The sequence below is a fragment of the Halichoeres trimaculatus genome, unplaced genomic scaffold (assembly GCF_033239565.1).
Source record: "Halichoeres trimaculatus isolate MK-OKI-2021-1 unplaced genomic scaffold, fHalTri1.1 fHalTri1_scaffold_6, whole genome shotgun sequence".
NCBI lineage: Eukaryota > Metazoa > Chordata > Actinopteri > Labriformes > Labridae > Halichoeres > Halichoeres trimaculatus.
The window spans coordinates 11,345,432-11,361,620 of record NW_027437184.1 but is presented as its reverse complement, the minus strand read 5'-3'; the positions used below and the strand labels follow the sequence as shown (position 1 = coordinate 11,361,620).

The window sequence follows — 16,189 nt, the reverse complement described above, 5'->3', positions numbered from 1 at the left end:
AACATCCAGTTAGTGAAAATGAAGCCTGTGCGGAAGTGCTGAATGTTGCTGTTCAACAAGAATCCGCTTGAATCTGGCTGCAGAAAGACCAGAAGTCACGTACACACCCAGCCATAAAAAAAGACTTTTACAGCATTTAAAAGCATATTTACAGCCTGGTTCAAAAAACGGCATAATTTCTCTATCAGCACCCACTGTACCGTGTGTGAATTTTTTTTTCGTAACTTGGCGGTTTAGAAGTTATTAGGATTGTTTGATCTTACAATCAGAGGCGCAGCTCAGGTCACATGACTGACGAGCACCCTGTAGCTGTTCGCAATAAAACTAACAGCCGGATTGGCTTCATTTCAAGTGTCAGGAACAGATGGGTGACGTCGCGAAGGCTATTTCCATGTTTTTTACAGTCTACGGTCATGCCTTGACTCTTTTAAGTGTTATGAAACAGTCAGGAGATCCTTTTTTAATGACCATCATCATTTCAGCAAGTCTCATGAAGATCTTGTGGAGATCTGGTGTTGGATTCAGGGATTTCTACAACATATGAATAGGTAGAGGTTTGAAAATCTGCGCATGCTCAGTCTGCACATCCAGAAGTAGTTTTTCTATGTTGGAAGCAGTCCCGATCACACCCTCTCTCATCATTTCCTCCCATCTCTCCTCCCTCTTCCTCTCTTTTTTTCTTATCAGGGAGTGAAGCCGGGCTCAGATGAAGCTGTTCCAGGTTACATAACGTGCTCTCTGTGTACACAAACTGTGCTGACAGATGGAGCATATGTGTTCCTGTGCATGTATGTGAGTGCTGAAGCTGGACCAGATCCAGAGGTGATGCAATCCGTGAGTATGGAGGAGTTTAAGACTCTTCAGATCAGCAGAGTAAGGGAAAAAAGGGACAGGACCTGAAGCTGCTGAGGACATGAGCGAGCACATATTCAGACACACATGATGAAAAGCTCTCAGCTCACCTGGCTGCTTTCACATCTTTTTTCAAGTTGTTCAGGTGGAAAAGTGATGGAGCCAGACACACGGCGATGTTGGTTGGAGTCATCTGGTTCTCGTCCACGCAAGAGACCACGTCACGAAGGAAGAAGAGCAGTGTGCGAAGAGCCTCCCTGTTCTCGTCAGGAAGTTGTAAGATGGTTGCCTGAGCTGCCACCAGCTGCTGATCCTTCGGGAAATCTGTGAGCACAGAGAGAAACAGGCGATTCCTTGATGTTTCAGGGTTCAAATGATGGGATGAGAAAATAAGGCAGCTCATCAGTAACTGTGCTGTAAAATATAAAATCTGCTGATACACCTTCACCGTTCACTGAAGACGAATCAAAAGTGTTTTTTTAAGGCAACGATGAATCATGGTTTGGGATAATGATGTGGTTAAGTTGGGGTAGAATTTGAAAACAGCAATAAAAAGTCATTGTTTTGAAAACAGAGACATGATTGTTGGAAAAAAATCAAAAGTATGAGATCAAAAAGTTGTTACTATGAGAAAGTTAGTCAAAATTATGAAATGAATCAAAATTTGAAGAGGAAAGCCATAATCCTGAAGATGAAAAAGTGAGTCAAAGTTTTGAGATGCAAAGTTCCAAATAAGTAACAAGATGCCTGAACTATAAGAAAAACAAATCTCATTTATGAGACAGTTGTTCAAAGATATGAGAAATTATGAGAAGGTATGTCAAAATGATAATAAACATTTAGATAAACAATCACAAAATTAGATAAAAATCTGAACTTAGAGCGAAAATCTAAGATAAAATGCAAAACTTAGAGAATGGATTTTATGCTCATGAGACACAAATCTGTAATCATTAGTAGTTAATCATCACCTTGAGATGGTTTAAAAATTGTGTAGAGGTAATTATTAGGTAAAAAGTCATAATGATGAAAAGATGTGTCAAATATTTCAGATAAAAGTTTTCACAAGGGCAATTAAAAAGTCAGAACTATGAGATAAGAAGTCCCAGTTATGAGAAAGTTAGCCAAACTATGGGATAAATCTAATTTTTTAAAGATGTCCAAATGGTGAGATCAAAGTCGTTAATGCGAGAGTCAGGTGATATGATGATAAGAATGTGATTATCACTTAAAAGTTACAAAAAATAATGAAAAAATTGGAGCTTTGGACATAACTTATTTTGAAGTTTGTTGCACTAACTAGGGTTTTCCCTTCTGTCTAATTTCTTGCTTGTGGTTTAAGTAGCTTTGGACAAAAGCCTTTGATAATGAAATTGTAGAGTTGAAGAAGTTGTATATAAATCAAAATTTTAAGAAAGTAAGTAAAACAATTAGATAAAACATCATAGTTATCACAAAATCCAAAAACCAAATAGAAATAGAAAAGTAACATTTATATGAGATATGCGGAAATGAGTCAATCAATTAATCAGTTGTAACTGTGAGAGGCCATCACTGTGAGATAAACAGTTGTCATCAGAGAGTATGCCCCAAAATGAAATTGTGAGAAGAAAATAATAAAAAGGAAAATCATAAATGATACAAAAAGTCAAAATAATGAGACAAAAATGAAAAACGGAATAGAAAGTATTGGATTTTAGATAGTCAACTAAATAAGTCAGAAGTAAGTTTAGTTTAGGCAAGTCAATACTAAGAATTAAAAAAAATATCTAGAATGAGAAAATCAGTAAATGATAGATAAAATGTCCTAAGAATTAACTAATGGTCATACTGATGAGATATTAAGTTGTTTTATGAGATCAAAAGTAGAGATTATGTAAAACTATCCAACATATGAAACTATTTTTAGCTGGTCTCTTTCAAAGCTGCCAGTGGCTCACATTGATAGATGTGGAGGAAGGATTCACAGAGTCTGCTGGTAAAGATGGGTTCAGGAAGGTCTCTGAAGTACTGCTTCACCATGTCTGCGACATCGTACGCAGACTGACCGTCGTACGAAACGTGGTCAGGGTCCGATTCCACCAACTCACGGAGGTACTGGATGCGAGACTTAACGCCCGACTTACGGAAAAGACCCACCTGCAGAGAGACAAATTCAAACATTTAAGACACAGGTTGAACATTTTCCAGTATTTCTAGAAGTTTCTGAAGCAGCTCCTCACCTGGTCTAAACACTCAGTCTTTAGGTGAACCAGAGCTCTGAGGATGCTAGGAGGGAGCGGCTCCCCTGTCTGCTGGACGCTGAGGAGCAAAGGCACCCCGAACACCTGCCGGCCCTTCATCTCCAGCACTTTGGTCCTCTTTACAGGTTTGGGGACAGTCCTGGAGGTAAAAGGAGGCTTAGTCTGACTCTGCAGGATAAATCGTCCAAGTAATTCCTCATTTCAACCGGTCGAGTGTAAATAACTCAACCAGCTGCTGCTGGATGTTTCCTTCTGAAGGGAAGCCAAATAAACATTTTGAGGTTGCATAACTCCCTGAGGAGTGACGTTTCCATCAGCTCTGAGGGAAAATATGCAGATGCCAGAGATTAGACGGGTCCAGACTGAAAGCTCAACTTGACTATTTATTTATTTTTGACTTTTGTTTAGATTTGGATAATAGAAAGCTGAGTACATTTTGTGAGAAAGTGCTGCAACACTCTGAAGAAAACTCGACTCATTATCTGAAAAGTGATAAAACCACGTCAGGACTTCAGCTTTACAAATTGTTTTCTCCCTTGGGTGATATTCTCCAGAAACAAGGCCCTATTTTCCGAAAACGCCTCAGAGGATCTGCAATTTAGACCCTTCATGGCACCAGTGGTTAAATTGGTTATATTATAATGGGTTTAAAGCAATGTTGAAGCCTGAAGACTCTTTGGGGCTTTGCAGCAGTAATGTCATAGCACAAGGTTTTCTCTCTTCTAAAGCTTTGTCAGTCTGACCCTGGGGCTCTGTGGAGTTGGAAATATCAGTTTCAGCTTCGTATTTAATGAATCCACCAATGTCCAACTCAAAGCCAATGTGCAAAAGTCTCTGAACATCAAACTCAGTGAGTATAAGTAAAGCAGCAACCTTAAAATGTAAAGCCAATGCAAAAACGCACAGTTCTTGGAGTGTCCACTAGAGGCCTGTCTGCAGAAACAGACGACACCTCATAAACACCCATTTGAAAAGTCGATCTCTGCAGCAAAAATAAACATCTTTACAACCTGGTTTGAAACATGATTTCAGTCTGAACTGATCATTTCTCTATCAGTTTATATTGAACAGGGGGAACACGCCATTTCCAAAGTTATTAAACTTACACATTTTTTAGCTCAAGCAATATTCAGTATTTATGAGCATGCCACTTAAATTAAACTAAATTTTGCACGTTTTAGACCAGGGACTCCTGCATCCTTCCTTCCTGCTGCTCTGAAAGACTTCATAGCCCTTTCTGCAGCCTTAATTTTCACCTGACTTCAGTGTGTCCTTAGTTTAGACTCATTAAGGCCAGTTTTGGTTGCTGTCTTGCAAAAAAGGTAAACCTGTGCTTCAAACATGTCTGTGACGCAGAAAGTCAGGATAAGCAGTGGACAGAAAGCCAGTCATCTGAATGAACACATATGAATAAAAAAATAAAAAAAGGTGAAGCTCCTCGGCAGTCTGACCCTCTTCGGAGGGAGAAAGTTGTCGTAAATAGATCAGAACGCCTCAGCAGTTATCCAGCAAGCAGAAAATACGACACTTTGCTGTGATTTCTCTGCGCTGCATCACCAAGGTGAGGCACCAGTGCTCCCTCTGGGCTTTCTCTTTCTTAACTCTGGAAAGTAGTTTATTTATCCTGAAGCATGATACTGTTTTCTGTTTTTTTTTTTTTATTTTTAGGCCGAGGCGAGGTTGCACCTGAGCCATGAATAATGAATGACTTTCTAAATAGGCTGCCTGAAATATTTACCCCCCACCCGCCCACCTGCCCTGCTTTCCATGCTTGTTTCCTTGAAGAAGTTTTTCCACACAGCTGTGCGGGAGCAGAGTGATACCACGAAAAACCAGACCTCAGCTGAACCCTCTCACTGCATGTAACACGCTAACTCCTCCCGGGTCTTACCAGTTCCAGCCCTGCTTGCTGGACGGGGAGTATTTGTCCATCAGAGCGGTGAGTTTGAGCAGAGAGAGCTTTTGCAGCAGGAGGAACTGGGACACGGACTGGGTCTCCACTCCTGGACTGGAGGGTATGGAAGGCAGACTCTGCTCACTGGACCAGTGCAGCTGCTGGCTGACTCTGCTGGAAGCACAACAAGGGGGGGATTAAGAGCACAAGCACATGAAACACACATAAAACACACACTAATGTGTCAACATGTTTGTAGAAAGTCATCTCTGACTTCATGGTTTCAACTTCTGTTCTTAAAATAATGACTCACTTTCTAATAATGTGACTTTTTTCTAGCTCAGAACTCTGTTTTCATTTCTTTTTATTGAATTTGTATCTAAAAAGTTTTCCTTTACACATTTCAACCTTTTTCTTTCAACTCATAATTATCCACACATTTACATTTATTTCATCATAATCTTACAATAACCATGATAATAATAAGAAGCTTTCTCATAAAATCAGATTTTGTTTTAGAACTTAGAAATGACTTTTTTGTCTTACTTCTGCGGTTTTGCCCCCCAAAGATTTTACTTTTATCCCATTATTTTGACTTATTGCTGTTCTTTGGCTTCTCACTTTGCAAAAAGACATTCACAGGATGTCCTGTCAACGTCATTTTTGGACACACTGTTACTCCAGACAGTGTCTTTTTATGATCATCCATTTATGGTGCCCACAGTACGTCTGTATAAGAGCTACCCACTGAACAAAGAAACAATCAAAATCTTTGTCCATGCCGGGCCTTGAATCAGCATCCCTCTAGTTTCAAAGACTAGTCACTATGGACTAAGTAACTATCCCTACTGCTGGCACTGCAGCCTTTTTGGCATTCTTATTGGTTTTATACCACTTCTAGATTCTGTGCATAAGGGTTGTCCAGTTTCAGAGGGTAACACACTTTCCTGGACTATTTCCCTGTACTTTTATTTGATTTTCTCGGTAGGAGATAGTTACAGTAAATACTAACAAAGGCATTATACATTTCCACTCCAAACCTGCGGCTGAGCCAAACAAAGCTACAGGAAAATTAACCACTATAGGATAACAAATGAAATCATTTCATAAAATGAAACACAGGAAACATTAACAAGTTAGAAAATGTTACTTTTGTTCAAGAAGAATGTTTAAAATTAGAGTCTGAAAATGATGTCTTTTAAATGTCTCTTGGTGCAGTGGGCTCACTCACTCACTGATGACTTCAGTTTAGACGTCCACTCGACGTCCAAAAAGCCAACATTCAAATGTTGACCTGCATATTGATGCCCAGATGGAGTCATGGTTTGATGTAAAAAAAATCAGACCTAATTTGAGTGTTGTGTAGACATCCAGAATTGGTCTTAGACCAACAGACATGATATAGACATGTCCAACATGTCCATCTGCACGTCCAACAGATTTTTAATGTTTAGTGGACTATTCTCTCAAACTTCCACTTATCTCATAATTCAACTCTCTTCTTTTTTTCCAAATCTCATAATTTGTCCTTTTATCACAAAATTCAACCTCCTGTTTTACAATTGTGATGTGAGTTTCTCATAATTTTAAACTCTTGAATATTACTATTATGAACTCTAGTTTTTATTTCATTTTATTGACTTTTTGTCTTGACTTTTTGACAATTTATCCCATAACTCTGATTGATGAATCTTCAACACCAGTAAGCGTGTGTGGAGCCCAACTGTACAGGGGAATACAACCACCTCCAAACTAATTACAAAAAATAAAAATAAAAACAATGATACAAAAATGCGAAGTGACTCATCAGTATTTTCAGAATGAACAAGTATTTTTCAGAGGGCCTGATCACAGCAGTCTCATACGAGTAAATTTTGGAAAAAAGGTAAGAGTAGTTCTATATATATATCTGACCTGCTTGAACAGATATTTTTTGTATTTGGGGGATTAATTCATGTTGGTAAATATGATCATTCTGGTCAAACTGGAAAAAAAAATGACACTGAAAATTCACCAACCTCCACTTAGAGTCAACATTTCAGTTCAGCTAAAACTCTGGACCAGTAGGTTTCCTCCTCCATCAGTTCACTGTGTTGGTATGTTTGAAAAGTCTCTCTTCTCACAGAGTTAGCTCTGTATTTAAAACCAGGCCAGTAAAACACAGCCGGAGCAGAAAATGAGGGAATGATCCTTCAGCGTTTACACCCTGACCATGTGGCTGACTTTACGTTACAGGAGAGGAATCATAACTTTTTATCGCTCTGTATCCAAAAACAAATATGCAACAAAGTGAAGAGTTATAAAAGCTGCTCCATAAAGAGGCGATCAAACTCTTCACCATGAGACAGTAGCCTGAGGAGATGAAGCCTCATTATTTGTGTTTTGGAATATAAAGGTCAATATAAAATCTTTTTCATAGACATTTAACTGAGCCACTTAAATGTCACTTCTGGTGCTCCTCAGATGCTTTAATGATCTGCTTTTACCAACTCTCGTCAATTTGAGTTTTACTGCTTGTGAAATAAGTTTGGTGCTTTAGAAATAAAAACTACACTTCAAGGTTCCTCACCTGCTCCTGGGCTGTGCTGACCTGCTCTTCTGCTCCTCCTCCTCCTCCTCCTCCTCTTCTTCATCTTCATCTGCCTCCAGGTGAATGTGGCTCGAGGAGGAGGGGCAGGGGGAGGTGGTGGAGGAGGAGCTGTGGGCAGGTGAGTCTTGAGAGGAAGAGGAGGCACAGGAGGATGAGGAGGAAGAAGAGGAGGAGCTCCTCTGACACTCGTCCTCAGAGAGGTTTTCAGACCAGGTGGAGACCAGCTGTTGGAGGTTGCTGATTCTCTCCAGAACGCTGTCCAGGGCTGAGAAAACATCCTCACCTGCCAACAGATGACTCACCTGAGGGAAAAAACAAAATCAGAAGATTTAAAAAAATAATCTCTGTTACTGCAGAAACCGTTTAAGGGTTCATGCATCAAGCAGCAAAAGATGCTTTACAACTAACAGAACAAGGAACTTTCAGCCTCTGTAAGGAACTAAATGGTTCCTGTGGTCCATTATGGTCTTAAGTCCCCTGAAGATTATCCAAATCAGACTGGTGACGTAATGAGAAGAAAAAAAAGTAACTGCACTACACCACCAGACCTGTAGAAGGAGACCAAGACCATAAAACAAAGAAGAGTTCAGTTTAAAGATCAACCCTGTCAAATGGAGACTTTCAGCTTTAGTCCATCATTTAATATGCATCTGATGAGGAGATTATGACAAGTATATATACATATATAAAACTAAATTAGGATGTATTCCCGAGGACTTCTTCTGTCTTTGAACAGCTGTTGTAAATTGGATATCCACTGACATGTTCAGCTGAAGGTCACCAGTTTCCAGGGTCACACTTTAAGCTGGAACACCAGGACCTGACAGAGACACATTCACACTATCAGGCTCAAAGGAGACCATTGTTTAGATGGTATTAAACCAAGACCATCACAGCTGGGGTCATCTTGTTGTGGACAGAGTGAGGGGGGAAATATAAACACTGTGGCTGCCCCACCAATCAGAAACAATCAGCAATGCGGCCCACCCTCAAAAGGTTGAGGGATTATCAGCTGAGTGATTCAGCAGATTTTAAGATTCATTACGCCATCATGACTGATGAAGTCATCTCTCTCTTCTCTTGGAGATCTGAGTTATAAAATAAATGGTTTCCAAATTTCCATCACTGAATCACTTCTACAGTGATGTCAATCTCATCCACATTTGATAGCTGCCGTCTTTTTGTCAAACACGGTTCCAACTTTCTCCCAAAACCCTGTCTGAAATGAAAATGATTAATGTCACCTGTCAGGGATTATTGCAAAGTTTCAATCAAAGATGGAACGATAGGAGCACTCAGAAGTGATTTCTGACTATGGTGGAGTTCCAACTCAATATGGAGCAGAATCAATACACAGGACAGAATAACTGGCGTGTGTGAAGACTTTTCAGCAGTTTTAATATTTTCTTTGGTACCAAAGTGAAGACAGAGCAGGCCAGCATGTGTTTCCATTCTTTCCTCTTGTGCACTATTAGAAACACAAAGTAAACCTGTGCAGTCACACTGTCAAAAGATATTGACAGGCTGGAGTGAAATCCAGTAAAAAATGTTTTGTGTTTCTGCTCCATTTACCCAACTACTGAGCTCACAGCTGATGCAACTGTTCAGCATGACTTTAATCTATGAGGTGGGAGACAATCGAATTTGCTTTTCAGTTTTTAATTTCTTTTATTTTCTGCCTTTATTCAGAGAAGATAAGACAGTGGATAGAGCACTTAACAGGGTAAGAGTGGGTGACATACAGGGAAGAGGCTGCAGGTTGCATTCAAACCCAGGCCCACTTATCCTCCCTTTACAAATGAAAATGTATACATCCTCTTCGAAAGATGTTACTGCCACTGCTTACATACTTCCATGCATCCTTTACATTGGCATTGCTGTAAACCACTACATCGAGGAGGGGGACAGCCGAAAGTCAAAAGTTAGTGACAACAACAAAGTCAAAAACACACATGGCACTGTGGAAAATGTGATGTACCTCTAACACAAAAGGCATGTGCATTTGGCAGCAGCCTTGAATTTTTCTTATGTTACCATCAGACCAGTCAGGTTTGTTCGCTTGGGACAATATATAGCACGCACTATTTGGTGATTCTGCACACTGACAGTCTGTCTGTTAAGTTGAGTTCTGCTGTGAAGAACCTTGGAGTGATCTTTGAAAACAGCCTGAATTTTTCAATTCTAATTGACAGTGTGGTCAGGGCAAGTTTTTATCAGTTACGTGTTTTTACAAAGGTAAAACCTTGTTTAAATCGTGCAGACTTGGAAAGAACCATTCATGCTTTTATTCCCTCAAGACTCCACTACTGCAATGCCTTGTATGTTGGAGTCTCCAAGTCGTCACTCAGCTGTCTCCAGCTAATCCAAAATGCCGCTGCACGGTTTTTAACAAATTCTGGCTATTTGGAACATGTTTCCCCTAAGTTGTTCTCCCTTCACTGGCTCCCTGTTTCTTTAAGAACTGATTGAGTGGGCTGCTTTTGTTTTTAAAGCCCTTAATAGCCTTCCCTCTCCCTATCTCACAGAATTATTGTGTGAAGGAACCCCAGTAGGGCCTTGAGGTCCTCAAATCAGCTCTTGCTGGAAGTCCCAAGAGCAAGGACTTAACACTGGGGTGATTAGGCCTTCTCGGTCGTTGGACCCAGGCTCTTGAACAAGCTACCCCCTAAAATATGCACCACCACTGATTTTGGACTTTTTAAATCCAGGCTTAAAACCTATTTACTGCCTTGCCATTTTTATTGAGTTGTATTGTATTTCATGGTATTGAATTTGAATCGTTGTGCCCTGATTTTAATGGAAAGCACTTTGGTCATCTTGTAAGTTGTAAAGGGCTCTACACATTAAAGTTGATTGATTGAATATGTGAAATAATCATTAAAGCCCTGGAAAAACCAAGTGGTTCAGTAGGGTTGCATTTTGTGGCATTTCCTTTTGACCAAAACTGGGACAGGTCCCCAAATTATCAACCTGTTTCGTCCCACTTTTTGGTACCCTTCAGATAGACGTACCAATCCTACCCCAGAAAGTGGTGCTAGAAACACTGGAGTCTGTTGTTTGGTAGAGTCGTCATTTCTCATGTGACAGCAGAAATAAAGAACAACACATAACCCTGCCATGTTTAAATCTTCAGTCCACTTCATGAAGATAACTTTGTTTTTGTTTAGAAAATGGCAACATGAAACTGCTGTTGAAACCAAACTGTGTTGTATTTTCTGTCTTAGTTGGATTTATTAGCAGGGGACAACTGTGTCACACTACTATGCCGCCGCATGTAGCTGGCTATCGGCATCCGGCATAAATGCCACCTACCAAGAAGGACACCACTAGCTGTGGAAATACAAACAGGATCAGGCTTTACAGATCTGATCCATACCAAACAGTACTATTCTATATAAGACTGCTTGAAACGGGACTCAAGTGATCTCATTGCACCATAAAATAAATAAATGAATAAATAAATTAATAAATGAGAAGTATTGATTTGACCCACCTCTGATTCCTCCCCTAACCTTTCTGCATCACTGCCACTCCCCCCACTGCTGCCTTCACTTCCTGAAAGCTGCTGCTCATCTGGCACGTTGTCATAGATACTCAGCCGATGGTCCAGGACCCCCAGTGGGCTAGAAACTCCAACGTTACTGGACGAGGAAGACAATGAGGGGTCCTGGTCAGTGGAGGCCAGAGATGAAGGACCACGTCGGCTGCTGTTTCGCCTCCTGTAGCCGTGAAAGCTCCCGGTCCTCCAGTTGACAGAGGAGTCAATGATGGGGGACAGGAGGGTGTGTTTGTGAGCCAGAGACATGGGGAAGGTGCCAGGTTTGTGACCATGGGGGACCTGGAAGACCAGGCTCTCATGGCTGACATTGTTGTTGTTGTTGATCTGGTTTCTGTACTCCTGAGGGGGGTAAAATAGAAGACATCATGATGAAGTTTTGAAAAATGTGTTAAACATGCTCCTATCTCTGACGTCCTGGACCCTGACCTCTGTTCCAGTGTAGTTCTGGTTGTTGCAAGGCACGTCCCCGGCACTGCTGTTTGAGCGCTTGCAGTTACTCCTGACTCTGGCCACGGGGCTTGGTGTGCTGACGGTGCTGCTGCTCTCTGATTGGTTGTTACTGCTGTTGCTGCTGAGGGTGTGAGGAGACGATGGGGAGGAAGATGTTCGGCTGCTCGTGTGACCGTGCAGACTGAAGGCGTGATGGAAATAAAAACATTACACTTAGCCTACAGAAAGCAACTTCAATATTCTTACAAAATATCATCAAGGAAAAACATCCTCACCTTGTGAGGCAGTGCAGCCGCTCCGTCTTCTCCTGCACCAGAGCCGGCCTGCTGATCACACGCCTGGTCTGGTTGAGACCTTCTCCATTGTGAGCTGTGTGGAGAAGGCCGGTGGTGCCTCTCAGCCTCAGCTTCTCCATCTTCTTCAGCAAACCGCCCTTCTTCCTGGGCGGTTTGTCCGGGAAGCAGCTCTCAGCCTCCAGAATCACAGCACCACTTCCACCAGGGGAGGGCGGTCCGCTGAACGAGGTGTCCAGAGACATGGTCTTGTTCCTGGAGGAGCAGCGTGAGGAGCTCCTGCTGGTGTTCTGATCATCTGTGGTGCTAGCGGTGGCAGCTGAGGACGTATTAGTAGCATTTTGACTGACATGCCGTCTGCTGTGGCCCTCACTCTCTGTGCTGCTGGAGCTGTGGATGGAGCAAATGTCATGGTGATCACCTCCATCACACAGAGACATGTCCTGGGGTCCTGCTGGGCTGTCGGACAAGTTGAGGAAGTCCATGGAGTACTCCAGGCGTCGCCATGTTTGTGTTTGTTTGCCATAGGTCCAGTTTGGGCTGATGGCGCAGAAGTCTTCCTCGTCACAGTCATCTCCCTGGATGAGGAAAAGTGGTTCAGATGATTAGAGGTCTGCGTTAAGTGCTGAACCCCCCCAAAAAACAGGGATACTGATACTTTCAAGGAAGGGTCACAATGCCATGTGTGAGAATCTAAAACCAGTTAATCCGAAACAACAAGCAAAGATTTTAAGTCCAGTAATCTGTTTTATGGTACAGGCTTTTAAGATATGTAATGAGACTTACCAGGTGAATTGAGCTGATATCAAATCTAACAATAACATTTTTAACCAGAAATAAGAGGAAACCTCTGTTTTGCAGCCATCGTTTGTTTCCGGTATGTTTGACCTCTTAGTGCCTGTCTTAAGGACACTCTGTTATTTACCTCTGACTTGATATCGTACCTTACCTTTGGAGTGAGAGCTTTTGAATTGTCCAAAACTTTACAAGTACATAACTTCTACTGGGACAGAATTTTAAAAATTACTTCAGCAGGTGACTCCAGCTATCTCCTTTCCTATTCATTTTAACTAATTCTTGGTGGTGTCGGTAGACATATTCATTGAGTGGTATGTGAAATGTGAAATGTTTGTGCATTTCAATTTCCTCCCTCTACTTGGGGTTGATGTTGCCATGATCTTTTTTTAATGATTTGATTTTTGATTCTATATGTTTAGCAAACTGTAAATATTTTTTGTAAAATCATGTCCATGTTTCAACAACTGAGATGTGTAAAAATAAATATGTAAAGCTAAATGAAATTGTTAAAGAAAAAAGAAAATAAATACATTTAAAAAAACAATGATTTTTGGAGGTTGTGCCGTTTTTTTTTTTTTTTTTTACTTTTTTAATTTTGTTTATTTCCTTCAGATCTTGAGTTCTGAATCGTGAACAATTTTGTCCAAGAATAACAAATGGGGAAATGGGCACAATATTGCTGAAAACATGATAAGAGTTTGTTTAACATTTAAAGTAGGAGTTTTTTATAGGTATTTCAAATTTAAAGGGGCCTTTTAATACTAATTTGGTTTTCTTTGATCGCATTCATTGAAAATATTCTGTATATTTACAAACTTTAACTCTTTCAGCCATGGTCTCTTTTTTCGGGTCCCTGCTAGAAAAATAATGTACTCGAATTAATGTTTAATTTAATGTAATGGTTTAATGAAACAACTCTAGGATTTTTTATGAGTTATGTTGCGAAGTGACCTCAAGTCCTTCGATTTGGGGACCTTGGGGTTTAAGGGGATGAATGATGCATTTTTTTGTGTTCAGCAGGCCATCTGTTTGCAAGGCGGAGCCATTATTACAATTTATGCATCAAAATCAGACTGACACCTCCTGGTTGTCCCTTTACCCTGGAGAGAGACAAATAAAGACTGATGGGAAAGAGGAGGAGGAGGAGGAACAGGAGGAGGAGCACTGATGAGTTTGTATAAGTCAAACTGAAGTGATGTTTAATGAGCAGATTTCACAGTGTGTCACTCCCCACAGCTATGATAGTGCCTTGGTGAGACCCCCTGCTGTTTGAGTGTCTTTGTGTTAGCTCTGAGCACTTACTCTGCGTTTTGATCTCCGCAGCTCCAGCCTCATTTCCACACTTTTGTTTAAAGTGCTTAATCTCCTGAAACAGGAAGAAGAAAGGGAAGAGAAAGGCTGTTAAACCTGCAGTACCACACATGAATATCGACCTCCTGGAAAAAAATCTTTACACATACTGAAGACCAGTGGTGCCTTACCAGTCCATCATGATCGACTACTGATTCCTAGGCAATCCAGAGGCTAAAAAATCAATGTAACTGCTTTTATTTGTTCAACCATTGTTGTCTACATTGTCTGAGCACTCTCACTATCATTTCTTTTCAGATTCCCTTCAATGCATCATGTTGCCCTCGGTGACAAAGCTTGAAACAAGTGTGAGTGCACTAGCCAGCCATCATTAGGGCTTCAGCTTTCTACCACTGAAAACACAACATTTAGTGATGCTAAAACACCGAAATATAGATTATTTTCACCCACAGTGGAAAAGGAAGGCCATCTCTCTTATCTGCAATCCAAGTCTGGCAATAGCATCTTATCGGGTCAGTTGTTCTAGGATTGAGTTTATAACAGATGGCGGAGTTGTGAAAGAAGCTTTTGTGAAGTACCAGAGGTCCCACTTTTACTTTCACAACTTAAAGAACTTGCCTTGAGTCTGTACGTGCTCTACTCCTGTGATTTTGGTGTTAATTTAAAGACAAAGACTAACAGTAATGGCGCCCTCTGCAGGCTTGAGAGGCAATGATATAAATTACTATAATGTGCTACTTATATCTTAACAAAGATCACGTTTTTATTTATCACAAGGACTTTTTAAAATCCTGAAAAGCCAGCAGGGGGCGATTCCATTCCAGGCAAAATAAGCTACTTCTCTCTTAAATTATGACCTCAGTTAACATATCTCCAAAGTGATGTAGGTCTGAATCTCTAGTTTCAAGGTCTTTTACGGTATAGTTAGATGTTAAATTTGTAAGTTATGGTCCAATTTGGGATCAAGCACACTCTTTTGTTGGGGTGTAGCTAAAGCAGTGTGATAATCTGCCTCCACCACTTTTGATGGCCAATGCCAAACACGAAGATGGTGTCCAAATTTCTGCCATCATTTTTACACCCTCCTTAAGTCAGAAATACATTTCTAAAAAACATCCCTTTGTGATTTTAAGCATTACAACTACTGCCTGCAGGAACCAGGGTTCATTGAAACCTTGGAGTGTATCTAAAGAGTGAACTCCCTGCTGCGAGGTTTCATTTGATCTCAGGATTGTAAACTCTCCGACACACAGCATCACCTTGTTTGCACCATGTGTCAAGAGAAGCAAAGTTTACCTGCAAAGCGAGTCGAGGGCGTCTTTATCCAGGAAGTTGTGATCACGCTTCACCCACTCGATGTCGACAGGGCACCTGCAGTCTGAAACGCAAACAGACAAATGAAACAGTAAGACGCTGTTTGGCTTTCTCTGTAGCACCTTGTTTGTGTGTGTTTGCAGCAGGATTACAGCGACAGACTTATATTTACCTCTGAATAATTGAACATACTGAGGAAAGCCGGCCGCTCGCAGCCAATCACAGGCCTCCTTGGCTTCAATCTCTGCAAACAGCAAGAAGGAAAAACAGCATAAGATTCAATTATCATCATTTCATGCTCGGCCCGCTTTAAGAGGGCAAATATTTGCTCTTAATCAGTCGTCTGTTTATGAAGTTTAATTACATTTGCATTTAGGCGAAGAGGGAAAAAAATGGGGAAAACTGGAGGCACGGGGCTATTAATTATCTGTGACACTTGGAAGAGGCCATTTTAATTACTGCTAATTGGTTGAGAGCTGGGATGGGAGCTTTTGAGAGGGGGGAAAATAGATTTTTATTCATGTTTCACTCCTCTTCATCTTCTTTCCATCTGCTCCACTTCACCCTCTGATGTTGTTTATCTCACACACGACTCCTCTGCTGGTGATACAAACGGGAAAAAAAGTGTCCTATCTGCATAAAATTTACTATCAGAGATGTTTTGAGAGTAATTCTCAGTTTGAGTGTAAAACATGAAGGACAAATATCCACAGAGTAGTTTACAGAAAACTGGTCTCAGCTTGACTTGTGAAAATATATTTGAAAAAAAAAGCTTCCTTTATAAACCTTTTAAGAGATTTATAATCCAAATATCCTCCTTCAGAGTAACAAGGCCATTTGATATTTACACCAAAACTAGAAAAAGAAGAATTCAACAAGCTGTTC

General features: G+C 40.8%; 1 protein-coding gene across 5 annotated transcripts in view; it reads right to left on the bottom strand.

Moving 5' to 3' along the window:
- Positions 1–16,189, bottom strand: part of LOC141791781 (rho GTPase-activating protein 7) — a 100,132-nt gene that overhangs the window by 11,110 nt on the left and 72,833 nt on the right. For 2 of the 5 annotated variants that reach the window (XM_074672428.1, XM_074672429.1), the window contains exons 2-12: positions 15,477–15,548; positions 15,287–15,368; positions 13,982–14,045; positions 11,864–12,459; positions 11,565–11,769; positions 11,073–11,477; positions 7,559–7,881; positions 4,987–5,163; positions 3,075–3,234; positions 2,793–2,991; positions 963–1,176 (exon numbers count right to left, since the gene is read on the bottom strand). In XM_074672428.1, the coding sequence (XP_074528529.1) occupies positions 963–1,176; positions 2,793–2,991; positions 3,075–3,234; positions 4,987–5,163; positions 7,559–7,881; positions 11,073–11,477; positions 11,565–11,769; positions 11,864–12,459; positions 13,982–14,045; positions 15,287–15,368; positions 15,477–15,548 (2,497 nt within the window). Of the gene's footprint in view, positions 1–962; positions 1,177–2,792; positions 2,992–3,074; positions 3,235–4,986; positions 5,164–7,558; positions 7,882–11,072; positions 11,478–11,564; positions 11,770–11,863; positions 12,460–13,981; positions 14,046–15,286; positions 15,549–16,189 lie in introns of all 5 variants that reach the window. The other 3 variants (XM_074672430.1, XM_074672426.1, XM_074672427.1) reach the window with 3 other exon arrangements.